Source organism: Herpailurus yagouaroundi, unplaced genomic scaffold (genome assembly GCF_014898765.1).
Source record: "Herpailurus yagouaroundi ecotype Mexico unplaced genomic scaffold, PumYag 140, whole genome shotgun sequence".
Classification (NCBI taxonomy): domain Eukaryota; kingdom Metazoa; phylum Chordata; class Mammalia; order Carnivora; family Felidae; genus Herpailurus; species Herpailurus yagouaroundi.
The window spans coordinates 34395168-34417834 of NW_024412395.1; the positions used below are offsets into that span (position 1 = coordinate 34395168).

General features: G+C 37.5%; 1 protein-coding gene across 31 annotated transcripts in view; it reads right to left on the reverse strand.

The window, feature by feature from the left end:
- The window catches only part of NEB (nebulin), a 215745-nt gene that overhangs the window by 78612 nt on the left and 114466 nt on the right, over window positions 1-22667 (reverse strand). For all 31 annotated transcript variants that reach the window (XM_040475065.1, XM_040475064.1, XM_040475070.1 and 28 more), the window contains 14 exons: window positions 21777-21980; window positions 20327-20431; window positions 15229-15336; window positions 13523-13834; window positions 12746-12949; window positions 11911-12015; window positions 11241-11348; window positions 9656-9967; window positions 6708-6911; window positions 6234-6338; window positions 2056-2160; window positions 1644-1955; window positions 853-957; window positions 187-285 (listed from right to left, as the gene is read on the reverse strand). In XM_040475065.1, coding sequence (XP_040330999.1) covers window positions 187-285; window positions 853-957; window positions 1644-1955; window positions 2056-2160; window positions 6234-6338; window positions 6708-6911; window positions 9656-9967; window positions 11241-11348; window positions 11911-12015; window positions 12746-12949; window positions 13523-13834; window positions 15229-15336; window positions 20327-20431; window positions 21777-21980 — 2388 coding nt within the window. The remainder of the gene's footprint in view (window positions 1-186; window positions 286-852; window positions 958-1643; window positions 1956-2055; window positions 2161-6233; window positions 6339-6707; window positions 6912-9655; window positions 9968-11240; window positions 11349-11910; window positions 12016-12745; window positions 12950-13522; window positions 13835-15228; window positions 15337-20326; window positions 20432-21776; window positions 21981-22667) is intronic.

Consider the following 22667-nt stretch of genomic DNA (forward strand, 5'->3'; position numbering starts at 1 on the left):
AGAGGCAAGAGGGTAAGTTACTTGATGTTAAGAAAATATAATGTCGTCCAAGCAAATGCAAGCATCATCTCAATGACTACAATCTGTATCTCAGACAATGACTGCACGCTGAGCTTCAGTAGGTGGAAAGCTTTGGAAATGACATTTCACGACTGGGCAATTTTAGAATGACAGCCATGTACTTACATCATTTAGTATCTCACCACTTTGTTTTGCAGTCACATAATCAACTCTGTCATCCACAGGAGTAAAGTTGAGAGTTTCTATTTTCGTGCGGTATTTTTTCTATGGGAAAGAAAATATCTTTCAAACAGTTGTAGTTTCTGGTCCCATCTGAGCTGAGAAAGAGATACTAGACTTAAGGGTCCTTCTCTACTAGAAGTGTAGAGTGCTATATTTGAATGGCACCTTCTTGGCAATTTGGCCTTTTTTCGTAGTCTTTTATTTTTTAACAACTGAGTGGTTTCTCACACCTCCCACAGATTTCTAAAGTAGCAGGTTTGCTTAGTTATCAAAGTCATGTAATACAATACTCTGTGTATCATGATACTCAATGTGTTTTTTTTCAACTGTGTAAACTTCTCCCAAGTGCGGTGTCATTGCTGACAAAAGAAGTTTTCCATTTACACAATTCCAAGCATCAGTGAGTGTACTGGACATTATATTATGGATGTGGCCCCATGATGAGATAGGGACAGTAGAGGATTGTTTTGGGACAAGATATTTCTGGCTTAAATGACAGCAATTGCAGTTATTAACATTGCTGATGGGGCATGACTTCATTTTGGCTTGTGTAATTTTGTCCAGTCTCCCAGGAAATGCACTAAATGGCCAGGTAAAATCTTGGAATACCTCACTGAAGATATCTGCAGCATGTTTGGCATGATTGTCAGAAACGGAATCAGTCGGCATCCACCCGATCCCACGTAACCATTCCAAGTCAGCCTTGTAGACAGCCTGTGGGAACAGAGCCATGTGATTTCAGTAACTCTGGTCATATGGCCCTATTTATTCTATCTATTGATTTGATGGAAAAATACAATATAAAGATGACATACTCAAGCAGCTGGGAGGGTAACATAAGTAAATTCATTGGGAGGTCAGGAGGTATGAAAAACGGGGAGACATTTTTCCATTTAAAGGGGGTTAGCTTCAATTCGGCTCCAGTTATTATTGCTAGGGCGTAATGCATGTCCAGGAATTTGTTCTCCGATTTTTCTAAAGAAGTAGGGAATCCTAGATTTGTACCCCAAATTTCCTGATTTAAAAAGCTTGGCAACTTAATTCAAGATTTTTAAACACTATATCAACTGAAAAAAAGCCTACCTGTGCCTACATCCTTTCCACAGACTGCCAACGTTGTACCTTTGTTGCTACATAAATTCCACAAATAATATTTTCACAGTAGTTGTCTTTATACAGTCACAGTTAAGATTTATAGTCACACAACCATATATTCCCTAATACAAAATCTACATCTTTCACAGCTTTGATGATTTTTGACACCATACTATATGATGTAACTAAAACCAAATTCTTGGCTGTATAAAGTCAGGAAGCAGTGATATAAAATTTAATGACAAACTTTCTGGGAGTCATGGCAAAATGAGAAAAGAGCTCATGCTAAAATGTAGCCCACTCACATCGCTTTGCAGTTGGTAGGCTTTCTTGGCCTGAATCACATCGTTCTGGTCAGGCATGCACGTCCACTCGTGTAGGTAATTGCGATAATCAATGTCGCTGACCAGAGTCTGGCATTTTTTAGAGTGCAAGATGGAAAGCATGTCTGCAGGGCTTTGGAACTTAGTCTTCCATTTGGCCCAGTGCAGCCGGTACTCTCTTTCATTCTGAATCTTGCCAGCGATGAGGGCCCACCGGATCTTGTTGTCATCCCTGGCTGTGAGGGTACCCACGTAGTGTCCCTTCTGCTTCTCATGGTCAAGCTTGTATTTATACTGGAGATGTAAAAACAAAGCAGATGGGTCACAGTATGTGATCTTGATGCACCTAGGATGTTTGCTTAAAAACTGAGAAGTTAAACAAGGCCACACTTACGTCACTGGCAATCTCCCTGGAGGCCTTGGCAGCCTGGATAGGGATGGCATCCAGCCGCACATCGCAGCTCATCTTCATTTCATCCCAACCTTCGCGGTAAATTTTCTGAAGACGAGAAAAAAATAAGGTATCATTTTGGATTCAAATGTACCAATAACTTCAGCGGCTCAAGTAGAATTAATATCAGAGCAGTGCAGTTTTGAAGTCCCAGAATAGGTTGAAAAGAGGATAGGTAAAAGAATAATTCCGCACCACGCTACTGGAATACGAAATTGTGTATGGAGTCCAAAGATCTGGGATTGACAAGAGTTGTTTCTTTTTAATTTAAATCACGGCCTCTATGTAGTTATTCATAGTTTATATAATAGTGTTTAGATGCTTCTTTTTTTTTTTTTTTTTTTTTTTTTAGATGCTTGTATCAGTAGCACTGGGATAAGGTTATGGTCAGACTTAATGAGAAATTACTGGGTTTCTTTAAATTAATAATTCCAATTTATTTAATTTTAAAATTCAACTCAATTCTGTCATCTTCAGAATTATATACTTTTTATATTTGTGGGGAGGTTTTCCCAGGATGGTTTCTTAGATTTTTTCATGTAGTTGATGATGCATATTGTTTGGGAAAGTTAGATATTCCTTCTGAAGCACAATTGTATGTTAATAGCCATTAAAATGTTTTTTCATGTTTATTCATTTTTTAGAGAGAGAGGAGGGGAAGGGGCAGAGGGGAAGGGGCAGAGGGAGAGGGAGACACAGAACTCGAAGCAGGCTCCAGGCTCCATGCTGTCAGCACAGAGTCTGATGAGGGGCTTGAACCCATGAACTGTGAGATCATAACCTGAACCGAAGTCAGGGGCTTAACTGACTGAGCCATGCAGGTGCCCCAATAGCCATTTTTAAAATGCAGTGTGTTTTTATTTATACACAGAAATTAAGGTAGTGATTTACAGATAACTTTTCAAATATATGTTCATATTTAAATGGACACACTTTGTGTTGATGACGTAAGACTCGAAAGTAACAGTAATTTAGGGGCGCCTGGGTGGCTCAGTTAGTTGAGTGTCTGACTTTGACTCAAGTCATGATCTCACGATTTATGGGTTCAAGCCCCGCATTGGGCTCTGTGCTGATAGCTCAGAGCCTGGACCCTGCTTCAGATCCTGTGTTTCCCTCTCTCTCTGCTCCTCCCCTGCTTGCGCTCTCTCTCACTGTCTCAAAAATAAACAAACATTAAAAAACAAGAAGTAACAGTAATCTAAATGTATAATTCAGAAATCACACCAATCAATGTGGAAGCTTTAAAAGTGCAGAAAGATGAATTTCAATTATTGACAGTTTCATGGGCTTTGCATATCTGAAATATGAGTGTAGACAAGTTTTGTATGAATTTTCATTCAAGTTTTTGCATGAATTTTGGGTAGGCCTATTTAACAATTGACTTTTATTTTTAGACAAAATAAAAGTGTTCTCCACATTTAAATGTAGAGTGTTCTCCCACATTTAAATGGAGAATATTTAATGCAAACTCGTCATGTTATTTAGAATTTGTTTTTATTTTATTACATATGTTATACTGTTTTTAATTATGTATTAAATTTTTGTTTATGTGTTCAAATATATTTTTTATTTGAGTTAAAAAAAAATCAGGGTTTGAGACCAAAACTTCGTCTACTAACTTTGAGACACGGATCAATTCCTCAATCACTTTAAGTCTCAACTTTCCCATCGGATAAAAACAAAATAGCACTATATATTTTATTCATGTGATTAGATTAAATGAGTTAATTTAACATGAATTTGCTGGTTACCTAGAAAATTATATACAAATATCTTGAAAAAGTTGTGCTTTCCAAATGATAGAAACAGTTTTAAGTATGACTTTTATCAAGATTATAGTAATAGTGACACCGTGTTTTAAAAAAATGTACCTTTTGGTTAGCATTCACATGGGAGGTTTGATTTCCTCCAAAGCACAAGCCATTCTCATTAATGTCTTTTTACTTTTAATTTTAGAGAGAGAGCAAGAAAGTGTGTACAATCAGGGGTGAGGGGCAGAGGGGGAGCGAGAGAGAATCTTAAACAGGCTTAACATTCAACACAGAGCTCATTGCAGGGCTCGATCCAATGACACTGGGATTATGACCTGAGTGGAAATCAAGAATCAGATACTCAACTGACTGAGCCACACATGCGTCCTTCATTGTCTTAATATCGAATATCTAAATATCTGAAGTTTGTAACTTTTGGTATAGTTTCAAATACTACTCTTGCTTACATCGAGATATTAGCTGTAGGATTCTGATATTTCCAGCTAAGAAATATATCATACAAAAAAGAGCACATGAGACATTCCCTGATTGTCCAGCCAAAGGTGCCTCTGGATGGAAAAGAAGAGGCTGAGGACTTTGTTTATGCTGCAGTTTGGTGATGAGAAAGCACTGCACCATAATACTATTCTTGTCTAAAAAAAATGTATCAACGCCCTAAAATTTCATTTTCTTCCCATCTCTTGGAAAAAACTAGCTCCCAAGTGGCCCATTATAATAGAATTGATGGTGTGGTTTGGCATGTGATGAGGAATCTTTTCTGGGCAGGTTCCTTCTCTCACAAATATTTATTATTTTTTGAAAAATGTCAAGTTCCAAACCATGGTGAATGACATTAAGGTAGTATACTTCTTCTAGGGTCATACTTTTTCTACTCACAAGAAAGCTCTATGATCCATGAAGACAGTACCTTTCTTGAGATTTCTTAAAGTGTGTAGCTAGCCACTGAATTCTCTCATTTTATTAATTATACTCTTTAGTTCATTCTCTTCCTTTTTCCAGCCATAATGATTTATCCTGTAGGTAATGATAATTTTGCCTTTTTAGACCCAATATTTATCTCTTACTCTTATGTAATTATTTTGGCTTGAGTGAGCTTACTCACTTAGCTAGAAATTCCAGCAAACATTAAATAATGGTGATGTCAATGAGCATCCTTGTTTCATTCCTAGCTTGAATGAGAAACTTAACTTACTGAGAATGAGTCTGGCTTTGATTTGAGATTTATTCTTTTAGTCACATCAAGAAGATAGTCATTTAACCTTATTTTATTAGGATTTTATTTTTAAAAATAATGGATATTAGATTTTGTCATATGCCTTTTCAAATCTATTAAAATAAATATGTGATTTTCTCTTTTGTTCAGACACATTATTAGGTTTCTGAATATGGAACCCCCTGGCATTCCTGAATGAACCCTAATTAGTTTTTCTCGTATCATATTCACATACTATTAAACTTTATTTGTTAATATTTAAGATTTTCTTCACTATTGGTTTACAGTTTTCATTTGTGGAACTATCTTTGACAAGTTTTGGAAATTGTGATGGCTTTCCTTCTTTCATTGGGCTCTATTATAGTTTGATTATTTCTTAAGGGTCTGAAAGAATTCTATGAAATCATCTGGATGACCCTGACATCTGAGAGGAGAGAGGAGAGTCTTTAATAATCCTCTTAATTTCTTGTTATATGTTTTTTTTTTTCCCCTTGGGCTCATTTTGGTAATTTATGATTTCCTAGAAAATCCCCTACAGGTCCAGGCTTTAAAATTAATATGTATAAAGTTTTGCAAGAATTCTTATAATTATTTTGTTCATCTGACTGTTGTTAATTCCCCTTTCTTGGTCATGTGTCTCTTCATTCTTCTTTAAACTTTCTGGTCCTTATTACCTTCTCCCTTTCTGTCATGTTGACACTGGCCCACCAGTAACTGGCCTTGCTGGGTGACTCAGAGCCAAGGATCTGCTCCTTTCCTCACTTTTTTTTTTTTAAGTTTATTTTTTATTATGACAGAGAGAGAGACAGAGAGAATGCAAACTGGGGGAGGGGCAGAGAGAGAGGAGAGAGAGAGAATTCCAAGCAGCTCCACACTGTCAGTGTCAGCTAGATGTGGGGCTCAAACCCACGAACTGTAAGATCATGACCTGAGCCAAAATCGAGAGTCAGAGGCTTAACCGACTGAGCCTCTCAGGTGCCCCCTGCTCCTTTCCTGGTCAAGGACTTATGTTAAGGAGTCTTCCCCATCCCCACCCAGTCAATCTTTTCTCCCCTGGCTATGAAGAGTTCCCTGGGGATATCATAGCACCAGCTGGTGAACTTATAAACAAAAAGGGAGTCTGTTGAGGTACTTACATTGCTCACATTAAGAGCATTGGCTCTAGCAAGATTAATTTCTGGAGTATCCGGCATTATGTGGACTGAAGTTTTATCCTTGTCCCAAACTTCTCTGTACTTTGGCTATGGAAAGACCCAACAATAACAAAATTACTTTGCAACTTATAATTTTGCGAGTTCCAGGGCACAACTTTCAACTTTTCTGATCTAAAATCTTTTCATATTAAGGAAAAAAAACTTCCAAAAGTCTTTCATATAAGTTACTCAAATTTAATATGAAATTGGTAATGGTACCAATTCATGATTACCTTTTATTAGTACTTTGAGTTTTTGTTTAAAGTTTATGAAAAATAATAAAACAGCCCTATCAACATTATGGATTAAAATCTTTGCTATCATCAACATCATTATCATACAAACAGATTGCCAAGTTAATTATTTATCATTTATGAGCATGATTTAATTTTAACACAGAGGGGAAAAGTGACTTACAATACTAATATTTTCAGCATTTGACTTAGCAAGGACAACTTCGGGTGTGTCGACAATACTTGTGTACTTGAGTTTCACCACAGGTGTCCGATAGACACTGTCTCGTAGGATCTCCTGGGCATTTTTGACTCTCAACACTTCAGGAGATCCTTCGGGCATCCAGCCGATGCCACGTAGCCACTCCAAGTCAGCCTTGTAGATGGCCTGGGAAAGAAAACAAAGTTAAGTAGAGGCAGTGTTTTTTTAATTGTGGTAAAGTAAGAAAGCAGTTTTATGTTATATTTTACCTTCCACAAACAATAATTAAAAATGAGCATTGACAGACATAATTCCTCAAATGCACAGCAGTGTTCTGTTCTGCTTTGTTTTTTTGTAGCAGGGGCACTTTACACACTCTTAAAAAAGCAGAATGATGCAGAAGGAGCTCTCTGTCTGCAGGATGCATGGAAGATTTTGAGTTATATTTAAGTAACATCATACCAGCTCAGGTGGGCTTTAAAGCAATAATAATGGGCTATCCAGTAAGTTCTCCACACAGCAGCTGGAATGATCGTCATAAAGTTTACAAATCAAATCTGATGCACCACATGCATCCTATGGCTTCCCATTGGTCTTAGGACAAAGATCAAAGTCTTAACATGGACTAGAAGATGATGATAATCTAGCACCAGTCCTTACCAATTCTTCCAGTCTCGTCTTATATGTGCTTCCCTTTAACCTATGCATTATGACCCCAATGGACTTTTGGTTTCTTGTTTGTATACAGACCCCTTTGCATATGGTGGTCATTCTGCAGAGCCAACTCCTACTCTCCCTTTATATTCCCACTCACTCAGTACTTCCTTGGTAAGTTTTCCTCCTCACTTTTTCATAGCACCATGGATCACTCTTTCTCAGCCATCTGATTTTTTTCTATTGATATTCTGTAGTTAACATCTGTTTCTTTGTTATCAGTATGAACTCCCTAATGTCTGGAACTTTGTCTTATTTCTTCCTCTTCATTCACTGTTGTATCTTTAGTGCTTAGCACAGTACTTGGCACATGGTGTATTTTAAAGGGATAATTAAGGATTCAGTCCCACTGTGGTAAATAAGAAGTTCCCCAAAAAATTAAAAATAGAAATATCATATGATCCAGCAATTCTACTACTGGGTGTTTACCCAAAGAAAATGAAAATGCAAGTTCAAAGACCTACGTGCACCCCTATGTTTACTGCAGCATTATCGACAATAGTCAAGGTATGGAAGTGATCAATAGATGGATTGATAACAAAGGTGTGGTAGGTGTGTGTGTGTGTGTGTGTGTGTGTGTGTGTGTGTGTGTGTGCATATGCATGTACACATGAAATTTTACTCAGGACAGAAAAAAAACCATGGTCTTGCCATTTGTGACAACACATATGGACCTATTATGTTAAGTGAAATAAGTCGGACTGGGAAAGACAAATACCCCATGATTTTACTTACATGTAGAATCTAAATAACAAATGAATAAATAAGCAAACAAACAAAAAGCAGAAAGAGACCAATCAATACAAAAAACAAAAAAAACCCCTAATGTTTTCAAGAAGGGAGGAAGGTGGGGGGATGGGTAAAAGGGGAATGGGAGACACAGGCTTCCAGTTATGGAATGAATAAGTCATAGGGATAAAAGGTACAGGATAGGGAATATAGTCAATGGTACTGAAATAGTGTTGTATGGTAACAGATCATAGCCACACTTCTGGTGAGTGTAGACTTGTTGAATCACTATGCTGTACCTCTAAAACTAATGTGACTTTATGTGTCAAGTATACTTCAATAAAAAAAAAAATAAAGGAATTCAATCCCAGGTTCCACAATTTTGATCTCAGTTGTTTTTTCTTTCTTCCATTTCCAAGATAGCACCTCCCTTTGAATTGGGATTTGCATTTTCTTGGTTATTCAAACCTGTTTTTTCAGCTATAGATAAGTGGTTAACTAGAAAAAATTGCTCTATGTTAAGCACCGGTTATTCATTTCATAAAAAAAATCATTCTGTTTTTCAGAAATGGTATTTTAATAACCAGTTAATAGGATACAAATATCAGGATAAAAAAGGTAGTAAGAGGAGTGAAAATGCAGTAAAATTTCTATCTTAATGAAGAAGGACATTGTATATTTTAGTGTGTAAAGTATGATGGATACCCAAAATTCAGAAGGATTCTCAAAAAGGATTACATATAGATTTTGAAGTTTGCCTTCCTCATCCTTTAGGAACTTGATTCATATGCATTCCATTATATGCTAATGTTATTCAGGTTAATGGAGAGACTGAATTTCTCTAGAAACTGGCCTAAATTGACCAGTTGGCAATTCATTTCAAGTGATGGATACACTTTTCTATAACAAATTCATTCATCATGAAAGCATCCCTTGAAGCTTATGGGAATCAAGTTCAAATAATTTAAAGAAGGCATTCATTCTACATAAGAAATTAATACCCTAATGGAATCCATGATTTCTATAAGATTGGATAAGCAGAAAATATGAATCGAAAAATACTTTAAGTAGACTAATGAAACACCATATTGTGATGAACACTGAATTAAGGAAACTAATGAGTTTGGAATACACTGCTAACCTTTAAAATTAATTTCAAGGAAGTATCCCTGTCATTCAATGAAGGACCATAGGAATTCTTATGTTTAGGAAACTACAGACACAGCATATATTAAGGAATCTATAGAAAAAATCTGATAGCACCACTAAAAGAAAGAAAGAAAAAACACTTTCTGAATAAGACCAGCAGTAAGGAAGGCAATCAGTAAAGTTGGTAAGATGTTAAAGAGATGCTCATGTAAGGAGAGTTGCATTTTCCTGAGTCCTAGGAGGAATGACCAGGCAAAGCTCTGGAAGGTTTTCTCCCTGGGAAACAGCTCATTCCTCAGGCACCTCAGTTGGTACTCTGTGCACAAGCAACAACTTACATCACTCTGCAGGTCGTAGGCTTTCCTGGCTTGGATCACATCATTCTGGTCGGGAAAGCAAGACCAGTGGTGCAGGTAATGGCGGTAATCCACATCACTTGCTAATGCCTGGCCTTCTTTGGCAGCACTGATGGACACCATGTCTGCCGGGATGGAGATCTTGGCCTTGTTGTCATTGTAGGCCTTTTTGTACAGCCTGTCATTCTGCATCTTTAACACTTTTGCTGCCCAAACCAGTTTAGGGTCTTCTTTGGCAGTGCGACATCCAATGTAATGACCTTTCTGTTTCTCATAAGTAGTTTTGTATAGATACTGGTGTATGTGAACAGAAGAAAGAAGAATTATTTTTCCAAACTCACTTTTTCTAAACAGCCTGCTCAAAATAACTCTATCTCCCTTAGATGAGCCTTTTATGGGCCCTGTTTTTAAGTCCATACTGTAAGTTTTATGATTCTTAACACATTGCTTTGTCTATGTCTACATGCATGAAAACATTGTGAGCACCTCGAAGGCAAGAACTGTGCTTCTGGATTATTCCCAGTATAGGCTTATGTGGTGTTTCCCAAACTTCAGTCACTGTCTACCTCCTTCCCAGGCGTTTTGCCACAATCAGTTACTATCAGTACTTCCTACTTTAGTCTATCAACTAGATTCTTTGTTTAAATAAATTTAAAGTGTGAATTTAAAATATTTTTGTTCTAAAATTTATCATTCTATGTAAATGGGGAAAATCAATACTTTTCTAGCACACATCAAATCATAACTTTTAAAAAATGCTTATCCATCAACTGCATAAAATTATTACAGGAACAACTTATGTATGCTGCACTTCAAGAGACAACAGAATTCTGGGGCTTCTGGGTGGCTCAGTCAGTTGAGCCTCGAACTTCGGGCTCAGGTCATGATCTCACAGTCTGTGAGTTAGAGCCCTACATTGGGCTTGCTGCTGTCAGCACACAGCCCACTTCAGATCCTCTGTCCCCCTCTCTTTCTGCCCCTCCCCTGCTTGCATTCTCTCAAAAATAAACATTAAAAAAAACCCTCAGAATTACTTTTATCCATTGAATTTTTATAACTGCTTGTAAATTAAATAATATTGACAAGATGCTGAAAAGAAAATAAAAATCTGTTCTTAAACATAAGAAGAGCCAAGCCCTGATGCAAAAGCATCACCAAACTGTTGTAAAAGTTATTCCTGAACTTGAGATGTTAAAACAAGACACTAGGGGCGCCTGGGTGGCGCAGTCGGTTAAGCGTCCGACTTCAGCCAGGTCACGATCTCGCGGTCCATGAGTTCGAGCCCCGCATCAGGCTCTGGACTGATGGCTCAGAGCCTGGGGCCTGTTTCCGATTCTGTGTCTCCCTCTCTCTCTGCTCCTCCCCCGTTCATGCTCTGTCTCTCTCTGTCCCAAAAATAAATAAACGTTGAAAAAAAACCCAAAAAACAAACAAGACACTAATCACGATGATCTCTATTCTACTTAAGTATAATTCCTTCGCAAATAAGTTAAAGATTAGACAAGTATTAATTTCTCGTGTGCTGTCTGTTAGCGTTGGTTAAGTCTGTGAAAGGAGTAGCTCTTACATCACTGGCGATATCCCTGGAAGCTCTGGCGTGCTGAATTGGAATGGCATCTTCTCGCAGGTCATAACCCGTCATCTTGACGTCTTCCCACGCTTGCTTATATTGTTTCTGCAAATGGAGATTGCAATGCCACAGTTAATCTGAAGAGGGAGCCACTTATGTTAAGTTACGCTGAAAATTAGTCTCCCCTTAAAATTTATAAAATAGGCTGGTTTCATACTGAAATTAAGTGCCAGTAGATGTTTAATGAAATTAATTAAAATTCATTTTTTTTAAAGAAAGTAATTTAGGAGACAGTAAATCATGTGAAAATGAGAAAATATATATATATATCATTTTGCTTTAAGAGGAAAAATCAATGATGGGCCACTACAAAGAGAACCAAATATTACTATACTTGCATGTATATGTTTTTATGTTGTTTTGGTGAAACTAGTGCATTTTCCCTTCCAAAAAAGATAAGGACACACATCTCTATTTATAAACACATGCATACACATACGAGTGCATTTGCATGTGTGTGTGCACACAGAGCACTTATCGTTAAAGACTAGAAATAAAAGGAATGGTAGGGAAATGCCTTTTGCTTAACTCCCTCTGGAGCGTATCAATTTAAGTTTCAGTTAGGCCAAAAATATTGTGTAAAGCAAATGGATGTATAGTTCCTTACATCACTGATCTGCATGGCATTGATTTTGGACTGCAGCATCACTGGAGTGTCAGCCGGCACATTCACATTTGCCTTCTCTCTTTCCCAGGCATCACGATACAATGGCTGGTAAAAATGAAAAACAAAGGGTGGGTGATAAGTAAATAAGTCCATTACTACGAGAATAAATTATAGGTACAATTAAAGGTTCTCCTTGGATGTTCTCAGGTAAAAACATAGATCACATTTTGTTTTCATTGTGTTTTTATTTAAAAGATGCCAGTAGTGACTTCAACAAGAATATATTCTTGTGTGATATGATATAAATGGAAAATGAGTCAGAAACCTGGTAGTAAAATGATCCTTTCCCATTAATTCACATGTAATTACCAGGCAGGTAAACCCACAATGCAGGTAACTATGAACATCCACATTGCTAATCAAGTTCTGGCTTTCTTGGCCCAAATAAGTATGATAATATCTAATATTGGGGCCACCCCCTGGACTTTTCAACTTACCTCATGATTAAAAATAAAAAGGTGGCAGTGATCATGGTATTAACTGGTGGACTTGTATTACAAGCAAGACCTCAAAATGTATTCAGAGTGTGTTATCAGAGTCTGTGGGGTATGAAGATGTCTACCACACTTATGTTAACCAAAGAGTTATCTAAATAAATGAAATGTGGATACTGTTAATTGATCGACTATATGAAATTCTATCTGGATACATAAATGTTCAAGGTTCTAATGCTGGCATTAGCAATTTAAAGTTCACAATTAGAGACTTCTAATTAATTAAAGTTCACAATTGAGACTTCTCCACTATGTCTGAATGTATCATCAGCCCGGCTTACCTCACTGATTTGTACAGCATTGATCTTTGCCTGGATGACTTCAGGGGTATCAACAATGCTGGTAAATTTGAGAGCCTCAGGCCTTATACGATACAGCCTCTCATTCAGGAGATTCTGGGCATTCTTCACTCTCATCACTTCCACAGAACCCTCTGGCAACCATCCTATACCCTTCATCCATTCCAGGTCTGATTTGTACACGTTCTACATGAAGGAGAGAACCACAGAAGGCAGAAGAGTCAAATCTTCCCACAAGAACACAATGCCAGTGGGCCACACACTACCTCTAATCAGCTGGGTGGCCAATCCCATGAAACAGAAGGATCAACACTAATTGTTAATATTTGGGTGTTACATCCCGGGCACACATTTCTGGGAGAAGTTCACCATATCCTACAGGAATTGGAACAGGACTGACAAATGACACTTGTAGAATGACAGATAGCAATGGCACTTGATTTTGTTTTTATATAAGGTTGAGCTTCTGTGCTCACCATTTGAAATCTGCCATTTTGGTACTACTAGAATAACATCTGTAGGAATTTGGGAGATAAAGGTCTTTAGATGCATATACAATGAGGAAAAAATATATACTTGCTACATGAAAAGGAATCCTCTGTAAGATAGAGAATGTTCAAAATAACTCTACTACCATGAAAGGTACAGATTAAGTTAGGCTCTATTAGGATTACCACTTAAATTATGTCCCTAGGGAACACACTGTGATGATATACAGAGACAAATATCTCCCCAAGAGTCTGCTGATAATATACGCACATCGCTCTGCAGTTCGTAGGCCTTCTTAGCCTGGATCACATCATTCTGATCTGGCAAACATGTCCACTGGTGCAGATAATTGCGATAATCAACATCGCTAACCAGGACCTGGCATTTCTTGGCCTGAACAATCGACATCATGTCCAATGGCGTATTGTGAATTCCTTTAGACTTCTCATAAGCTTTCTTGTATTCTCTGTCACTCTGGATCTTGGCAGCATGTATAGACCAGACCAATTTGGGGTCATCTTGTAGGGTGCGGAAACCCACATGGTGGCCCAATTGCTTACGGTATCCTTCTTTGTATTTGTACTAAAGTTGTGAAAAAACAGACAAAAAAAATATGAAAATAATGTAGTAAGAGGACTTCTCATTAAATGTTTTCAGAATATTTTCCCTGCCTTAATGTAAATTGGCTCAACATTGGCAGTCATTACATATTTCAGTAAGGAAATAGGGCTATTTTTGGCAGTTTCATAGAGAATATGAGTAAATCAGGAGGGAAGTAGCATGGTGAATGAGAGTAATTACAAAAAATTATAGCTAACATTTACCGAGCAATTACTAAATGCCCAATACTATTATGAGTGCTTCAAATGTATAGGTTGATTCTTGTGAAATTGCTGAATTTTTTAGTTAAAATAGTTGAGTAGTAGCAACTATCATCTCAATCTTCACAACATCTCTGTGAAGTGGATACTATTATTATCACACATTTCAGATGTGGAATATAAGACAGTAGGTGTAATCATGGTTCCCAAGGTTTCCTAGAAAGTGGGATGTTAAGTCAGATCGTCCCCCAAGAGCACTGAGAGTACCTCAGTAGGAAAAAGTCATTTGTGTGATTTTGGAGACAGATAAAGCAAAAGGTGCATATTTCAGGAATGGAAAGCGAGGTTATTGGTGTGAATCAGACGACAACAAAAGGCCTGTAGGCAAGAGTTTCCATCTTGTCCACACTTGTCCTAAGTTTCTTAGGACTAGAGTAACATAGCATCTGTTTCTTTTCTATATTTGGATAACATAGAAAAGTTTGGATAAAAGGGAGAGAAAGAGAACTGGGAATAAGGCAGATACTATAGATTGGCTATTGTGTTTAGAGTTAAAATTGAAAAATAAGAAGGAACAGGTAGATATGGGAGATAAAAAATAGAGCACAACCCAGAGAAAGAGCACAGGGTTGCTTAAAGATTTGGAGCTGGGAGTGGGGGGAAGGGGCTTGGTAGGATAATTATTTTAAGTTTTTACATTACTATTAAATAAATTTCACAAGGTTACTGAGAGCATTATACATAAACCTTCAGTATAAAATCTTATATATAAGGTGCGATTTCAGTCTTAACTCTTATGTGAAACTTTCACCTGTTATCTACATTTATAGATAATGTCATAAATATTTGGGAGATAAAATGATACTGGTCAACAATCAGATGTAATGAATTCTCCCAAGAATTCTGCATAGTCTCTTTGTGTTATTTTACATCCACTCAGAAACAACTTAGAAATCATTTATACATATACCTACCTCATCTATACTAACCTTAATGTGCTTCATTCCATTTTAATGGTTTTAAATAGAGTAAGTCTTTAGTGCAAAAAAAAAATGCAATTGTTTGCATAGATTTTTTAAACCCCCCAAATTCTTGAAAAATACTCTCCCTATTTGTTGTAAGAAGAAAAAAAACCACAAGGAAATAAAACCATACCTCACTGGCAATATCTCTGGAGGCTTTGGCCTGTTTGATTTCAATGGCGTCTGCTCTTAAGTCATAGCCTTTCTGTTTGGCCTCATTCCAGTCTTTTTGGTAAAGATTCTATTGAGGAGAAACACAGGTTTGTTTACAAGAATTGAAAATAAGTGAATATATTCAAAGTACTCAAAATAAGATTCATAAGACATAATGTAAGTAAAGACAGCATAGACAAAACATTTTTCTTTAATTTTATTTATTTATTTATTTATTTATTTATTTATTTATTTATTAAATATGAAATTTATTGTCAAATTGGTTTCCATACAACACCCAGTGCTCATCCCAACCGGTGTCCTCCTCAATACCCATCACCCACCCTCCCCTCCCTCCCACCCCAATTAACCCTCAGTCTGTTCTCAGTTTTTAAGAGTCCCTTATGTTTTGGCTCTCTCCCTCTCTAACCTCTTTTTTTTTTTTTCCTTCCCCTCCCCCATGGTCTTCTGTTAAGTTTCTTAGGATCCACATAAGAATGAAAACATATGGTATCTGTCTTTGTCTGTAGGACTTATTTCACTTAGCATAACACTCTCCAGTTCCATCCACGTTGCTACAAAAGGCCAGGTTTCATTCTTTCTCATTGCCACGTAATATTCCATTGTGTATATAAACCACAATTTCTTTATCCATTTATCAGTTGATGGACATTTAGGCTCTTTCCATAATTTGGCTATTGTTGAAAGTGCTGCTATAAACATTGGGGTACAAGTGCCCCTATGCATCAGCACTCCCGTATCCCTTGGGTAAATTCCTAGCAGTGCTATTGCTGGGTCATAGGGTAGATCTATTTTTAATTTTGTCAGGAACCTCCACACTGTTTTCTAGAGCGGCTGCACCAGTTTGCATTCCCACCAACAATGCAAGAGGGTTCCCGTTTCTCCACATCCTCGCCAGCATCTATAGTCTCCTGATTTGTTCATTTTGGCCACTCTGACTGGCATGAGGTGATATCTGAGTGTGGTTTTGATTTGTATTTCCCTGATGAGGAGTGACATTGAGCATCTTTTTATGTGCCTGTTGGCCATCTGGATGTCTTCTTTAGAGAAGTGTCTATTCATGTCTTCTGCCCATTTCTTCACTGGGTTATTTGCTTTTCGGGTGTGGAGTTTGGTGAGCTCTTTATAGATTTTGGATACTAGCCCTTTGTCCGATATGTCATTTGCAAATATCTTTTCCCATTCCGTTGGTTGCCTTTTAGTTTTGTTGATTGTTTCCTTTGCAGTGCAGAAGCTTTTTATCTTCATGAGATCCCAATAGTTCATTTTTGCTTTTAATTCCCTTGCCTTTGGGGATGTGTCAAGTAAGAAATTGCTGCGGCTGAGGTCAGAGAGGATTTTCCCTGCTTTCTCCTGTAGGGTTTTGATGGTTTCCTTTCTCTCATTCAGGTCCTTCATCCATTTTGAGTTTATTTTTGTGAATGGTGTGAGAAAGTGGTCTAGTTTCAACCTTCTGCATGTTGCTATCCAGTTCTCCCAGCACCATTTGTTAAAGAGATTGTCTTTTTTCCATTGGATATTCTTTCCTGCTTTGTTGAAGATTAGTTGGCCATACTTTTGTGGATCTAATTCTGGGGTTTCTATTCTATTCCATTGGTCTATGTGTCTGTTTTGTGCCAATACCATGCTGTCTTGATGATGACAGCTTTGTAGTAGAGGCTAAAGTCTGGGATTATGATGCCTCCTGCTTTGGTCTTCTTCCTCAAAATTACTTTGGCTATTCGGGGCCTTCTGTGGTTTGATACAAATTTTAGGATTGCTTGTTCTAGCTTCGAGAAGAATGCTGGTGCAATTTTGATTGGGATTGCCTTGAATGTGTAGATAGCTTCGGGTAGTATTGACATTTTAACAATATTTATTCTTCCAATCCATGAGCACAGAATGGTTTTCCATTTCTTTATATCTTCTTCAATTTCCTTCATAAGCTTTCTATAGTTTTCAGCATACAGATCTTTTACACCTTTGGTTAGGTTTATTCCTAGGTATTTTATGCTTCTTGGTGCAATTGTGAATGGGATCCATTTCTTTATTTGTCTTTCTGTTGGTTCATTATTAGCGTATAAGAATGCAACTGATTTCTGTACATTGATTTTGTATCCTGTGACTTTGCTGAATTCATGTATCAGTTCTAGCAGACTTTTGGTGGAGTCTATTGAGTTTTCCATGTATAATATCCTGTCATCTGCAAAAAGTGAAAGCTTGACTTCATCATCGCCAATTTTGATGCTTTCGATTTCCTTTTGTTGTCTGATTGCTGATGCTAGCACTTCCAACACTATGTTAAACAACAGCGGTGAGAGTGGACATCCCTGTCGTGTTCCTGATCTCAGGGAGAAAGCTCTCACTTTTTCCCCATTGAGGATGATATTAGCTGTGGGCTTTTCATAAATGGCTTTTACGACATTTAAGTATGTTCCTTCTATCCCGACTTTCTCGAGGGTTTTTATTAAGATGCTGAATTTTGTCAAATGCTTTATCTGCATCAATTGACAGGATCATATGGTTCTTATCTTTTCTTTTATTAATGTGATGTATCACATTGATTGATTTGCTAATATTGAACCAGCCCTGCAGCCCAGGAATGAATCCCACTTGATCATGGTGTATAATTCTTTTTATATGCTGTTGAATTTGATTTGCTAGTATCTTATTGAGAATTTTTGCATCCATATTCATCAGGGATATTGGCCTGTAGTTCTCTTTTTTTGCTGGGTCTCTGTCTGGTTTAGGAACCAAAGTAATGCTGGCTTCATAGAATGAGTCTGGAAGTTTTCCTTCCCTTTCTGTTTTTTGGAACAGCTTGAGAAGGATAGGTATTATCTCTGCTTTAAATGTCTGGTAGAATTCCCCTGGGAAGCCATCTGGCCCTGGACTCTTATTTGTTGGGAGATTTTTGATAACTGATTCAATTTCTTCACTGGTTATGGGTCTGTTCAAGTTTTCTATTTCTTCCTGTTTGAGTTTTGGAAGTGTGCGGGTGCTTAGGAATTTGTCCATTTCTTCCAGGTTGTCCAGTTTGTTGGCATATAATTCTTCATAGTATTCCCTGATGATTGCTTGTATTTCTGAGGGATTGGTTGTAATAATTCCATTTTCATTCATGATTTTATCTATTTGGGTCATCTCCCTTTTCTTTTTGAGAAGCCTAGCTAGAGGTTTATCAATTTTGTTTATTTTTTCAAAAAACCAACTCTTGGTTTCATTGATCTGCTCTACAGTTTTTTTAGATTCTATATTGTTTATTTCTGCTCTGATCTTTATTATTTCTCTTCTTCTGCTGGATTTAGGCTGTCTTTGCTGCTCTGCTTCTATTTCCTTTAGGTGTGCTGTTAGATTTTGTATTTGGGATTTTTCTTGTTTCTTGAGATAGGCCTGGATTGCAATGTATTTTCCTCTCAGGACTGCCTTCGCTGCGTCCCAAAGTGTTTGGATTGTTGTATTTTCATTTTCATTTGTCTCCATATATTTTTCAATTTCTTCTCTAATTGCCTGGTTGACCCATTCATTCTTTAGTAGGGTGTTCTTTAACCTCCACACTTTTGGAGGTTTTCCAGACTTTTTCGTGCAGTTGATTTCAAGTTTCATAGCATTGTGGTCTGAAAGTATGCATGGTATGATCTCAATTCTTTTATACTTATGAAGGGCTGTTTTGTGACCCAGTATGTGATCGATCTTGGAGAATGTTCCATGTGCACTCGAGAAAAAAGTATATTCTGTTGCTTTGGAATGCAGAGTTCTAAATATATCTCTCAAGTCCATCTGATCCAATGTATCATTCAGGGCCCTTGTTTCTTTATTGATCCTGTGTCTAGATGATCTATCCATTGTTGTAAGTGGAGTATTAAAGTTCCCTGCAATTACCACATTCTTATCAATAAAGTTGCTTATGTTTGTGATAGGGGGCTCCCATATTCAGCACATAGACATTTATAATTGTTAGCTCTTCCTGATGGATAGACCCTGTAATTATTATGTAATGCCCTTCTGCTTCTCTTGTTACAGCCTTTAATTTAAAGTCTAGTTTGTCTGATATAAGTATGGCTACTCCAGCTTTCTTTTGAGTTCCACCTGCATGATAGATAGTTCTCCATCCCCCTCACTTTCAATCTGAAGGTGTCCTCAGGTCTAAAATGAGTCTCTTGTAGACAGCAAGTAGATGGGTCTTGTTTTTTTTTTATCCATTCTGATACCCTATGTCTTTTGGTTGGAGCATTTAGTCCATTTACATTCAGTGTTATTATAGAAAGATATGGGTTTAGAGTCATTGTGATGTCTAAAACAGACATTTCTGAAGTCTTCTGGTGGTTGGCCATTTACTTTATGGAGTGTAGGATACTTCCGACTAAAATTTTAAAGCTAAACATCTAGGTATACTAACTTTGAATATTTGTCTTCATCACAATACGGTACACATCTGAAAATACCCACCACGCAATACATGAAAACTAAGAACCAACTGTGAAGCTAGAAAACCTTCATCAAGGTATCATGTAAGACCTGGTAAGACTTTTCTCCCCTAATATTTCCCTTTGACTTTTCAGAGGTCCCTGCTAAAGGGATGGGACATAGATATTTAAGCACATCTTATTCTTTGGGTATAATTAAAAGTTATCTTTTGGCTTTTCTAATGGCTTTGAAATATCAAGCAAGAAAGTTCTGGATCAATAAAAAAAAGCTATAAAGATAAAAGAGACTATTACCTCATTCTCCCTCATGTAAGAGAAATTTAACTAGGAAATTTCATTCTTCTCGATTAATATACGATGAGACTGAGCTATGGACATTGGATATAGGACAATGCTTTTAACGTTGAAAGGAGGAATCCAGTAGGATTCAGATATCCCAACTCTTGTAGTCCTGGGACCCAGCCCTGTATTTAACATTTAAAAGAGAAAATTGCTATTCATAATGCATTGGGAATGGTACTAAAGAGAAAATGTCTAGCACCAAAAACTGTACACATTTCTAAGATAGGTAATTTGTCCATTATGCCACACTCCACACACTGACATATACTGTCCTATAAAGACATTTACACTTCATATTTATGCTCTTACATTGCTGATTTGCAGGGCATTAATATGAGCCTGCAGCATGACTGGCGTATCAGAAGGAATGGTGATGTTGGTTTTATCTCTATTCCATGCTTCTTGATATAGTTTCTGTGGAGAGAAGGGAAGTATTAATTTAATACAGTGATAAAAAGTAGGTATCTGAAACATTAAGCCTTAAAAACCTGGAAAAATGTTTTTAATGTTTATGATGGTTAATTTTATGTGTTAACTTAGCTAGGCCACAGTACCCAGATATTTGGTCAGACTTTTTTTTTTTAACATTTGTTTATTTTTGAGAGAGAGAGAGAGAGAGAGAGAGAGACAAAGCATGAGCTGAAGAGGGGCAGAGAGAGAGAGGGAGACATAGAATCTGCAGCAGGCTCTGAGAGGTCAGCACAGAGCCTGATGTGGGACTCAATCCCACAAACCATGAGATCATGACCTGAGCTGAAATCGGTCACTTAACTGACTGAGCCGCCCAGGCACCCCTGGTCAGACTTTTTATAGATGTTTCTGTGAAGGTATTTTTTTTTTTTTAGAAGAGATTAACATTTTTATCAGTAGACTTTGGTAGAGTACCCTCTGTAATGTGGATGGGGCTTGTCCAATCAGCTGAAGCCGTTAATAGAAAAAAGACTGACGTCCGCAGAGCAAGAAGGAAATCTGTCAGCAGACTACCTTTGTACTTGAACTGCAACTCTTCCCTAGGTCTCCAGCCTATTCTGCAGACCGTAGATTTGCCAGCCTCCATAATCATATGGCCCAATTCCATAAAATAAATCTCTCTTCATGTGTGTGTGTGTGTGTGTGTGTGTGTGTGTGTGTGTGTGTGTATACACAGATATAGGCTACAGAACTATCTACATCTCTCTCATAAACATATATATGCACACATATATACATATATCTATACCTATACATACCTATATCTCCTATTGGCTCTGTTTCTCTGGAGAACCATGGCTAATACAATGTTACACCATTTAAATTGCAGCATTATGCTACAGATTTTTTTTAAATGTTTATTATTTTTTGAGAAAGAGAGAGCATGAGTGGGGGGGGGACAGAGAGAGAGAGAGAGAGAGAGAGAGAGAGAGAGAGAGAAAGGGCAGAGGATCCAGAGTGGGTTCTGTGCTGACAGCAGAGAGCCTGATGTGGGGCTGGAACTCACAAACTGTGAGTTCATGACCTGAGCCGAAGTCAGGTGCTTAAATGACTGAGCCCCCTGGGCACCCCATTATGCTACAGGTTTTAGTATTTGATAGGTGTTAAAGAAATATTTGTTCTAATTTGCATCTATCTTTACCAAACTAGTCTTTACCAAACTAGCAGATTCTTAGAGTTGCTCTTGTTAGTAAGTCTTCCAAGAGGAACAGGCCACTTGCTCTGTTTGGGTGGCATCATCTGAAAACAGTCCCACAAAAGGAATGCTTGGTAACAGGATGGTTCTTACCTCACTTATTTGCAGAGAATTGGCTTTGGCCAGGACAACATCTGGAGTGTCAGCAATGCTAGTGAATTTCAAGGCTTCTGGCCGTGTTTTATAAAGTCTTTCATTCACCAGGTCTTGAGCATTCCTCACCCTCTTCATTTCTACCGAGCCTTCTGGCATCCAGCCGATGCCACGTAGCCACTCCAGATCTGACTTATATACACTCTACAAAGATGTTAGGCAGAAATTAGGTTCCATGGTTAGACACACCATCTCATAATTGAAAAATAAAGTACATGGGATTGAGGGGTTGATGAGCATAGTAGATGGTATTCAAAAAAAGTAGGATCTGAGATTTATAGGACTCCAGGGTTTTAATATCAATGATAGAGTAATTTGTAAAAGCAGAATTATATACACTAGCTGTGAAGAGGAATAAAATCATAAAGCTGAGTTTCATGTAATTATTTGATATTTCCAAAAAATTATAGAACTGAAAAAAATTTTTTTTTAAATTTTTTTTTCAACGTTTATTTATTTTTGGGACAGAGAGAGACAGAGCATGAACGGGGGAGGGGCAGAGAGAGAGGGAGACACAGAATCGGAAACAGGCTCCAGGCTCTGAGCCATCAGCCCAGGGCCCGACGCGGGGCTCGAACTCACAGACCGCGAGATCGTGACCTGGCTGAAGTCGGATGCTTAACCGACTGCGCCACCCAGGAGCCCCAGAACTGAAAAAATTTTTAAAGGAAATTTTGTTGAATCTCATTCCGTTTTAATCCTGTAATAACTGACTGAAGGAAATTTTGTTTAATGTTTTAGCTATAGCACAATAGTGGTAATTATTTCAAAAATATTCAGATAATTTATGTTTATCTGCAATATATTTTCATTGCCAGAAAGTATAAATGA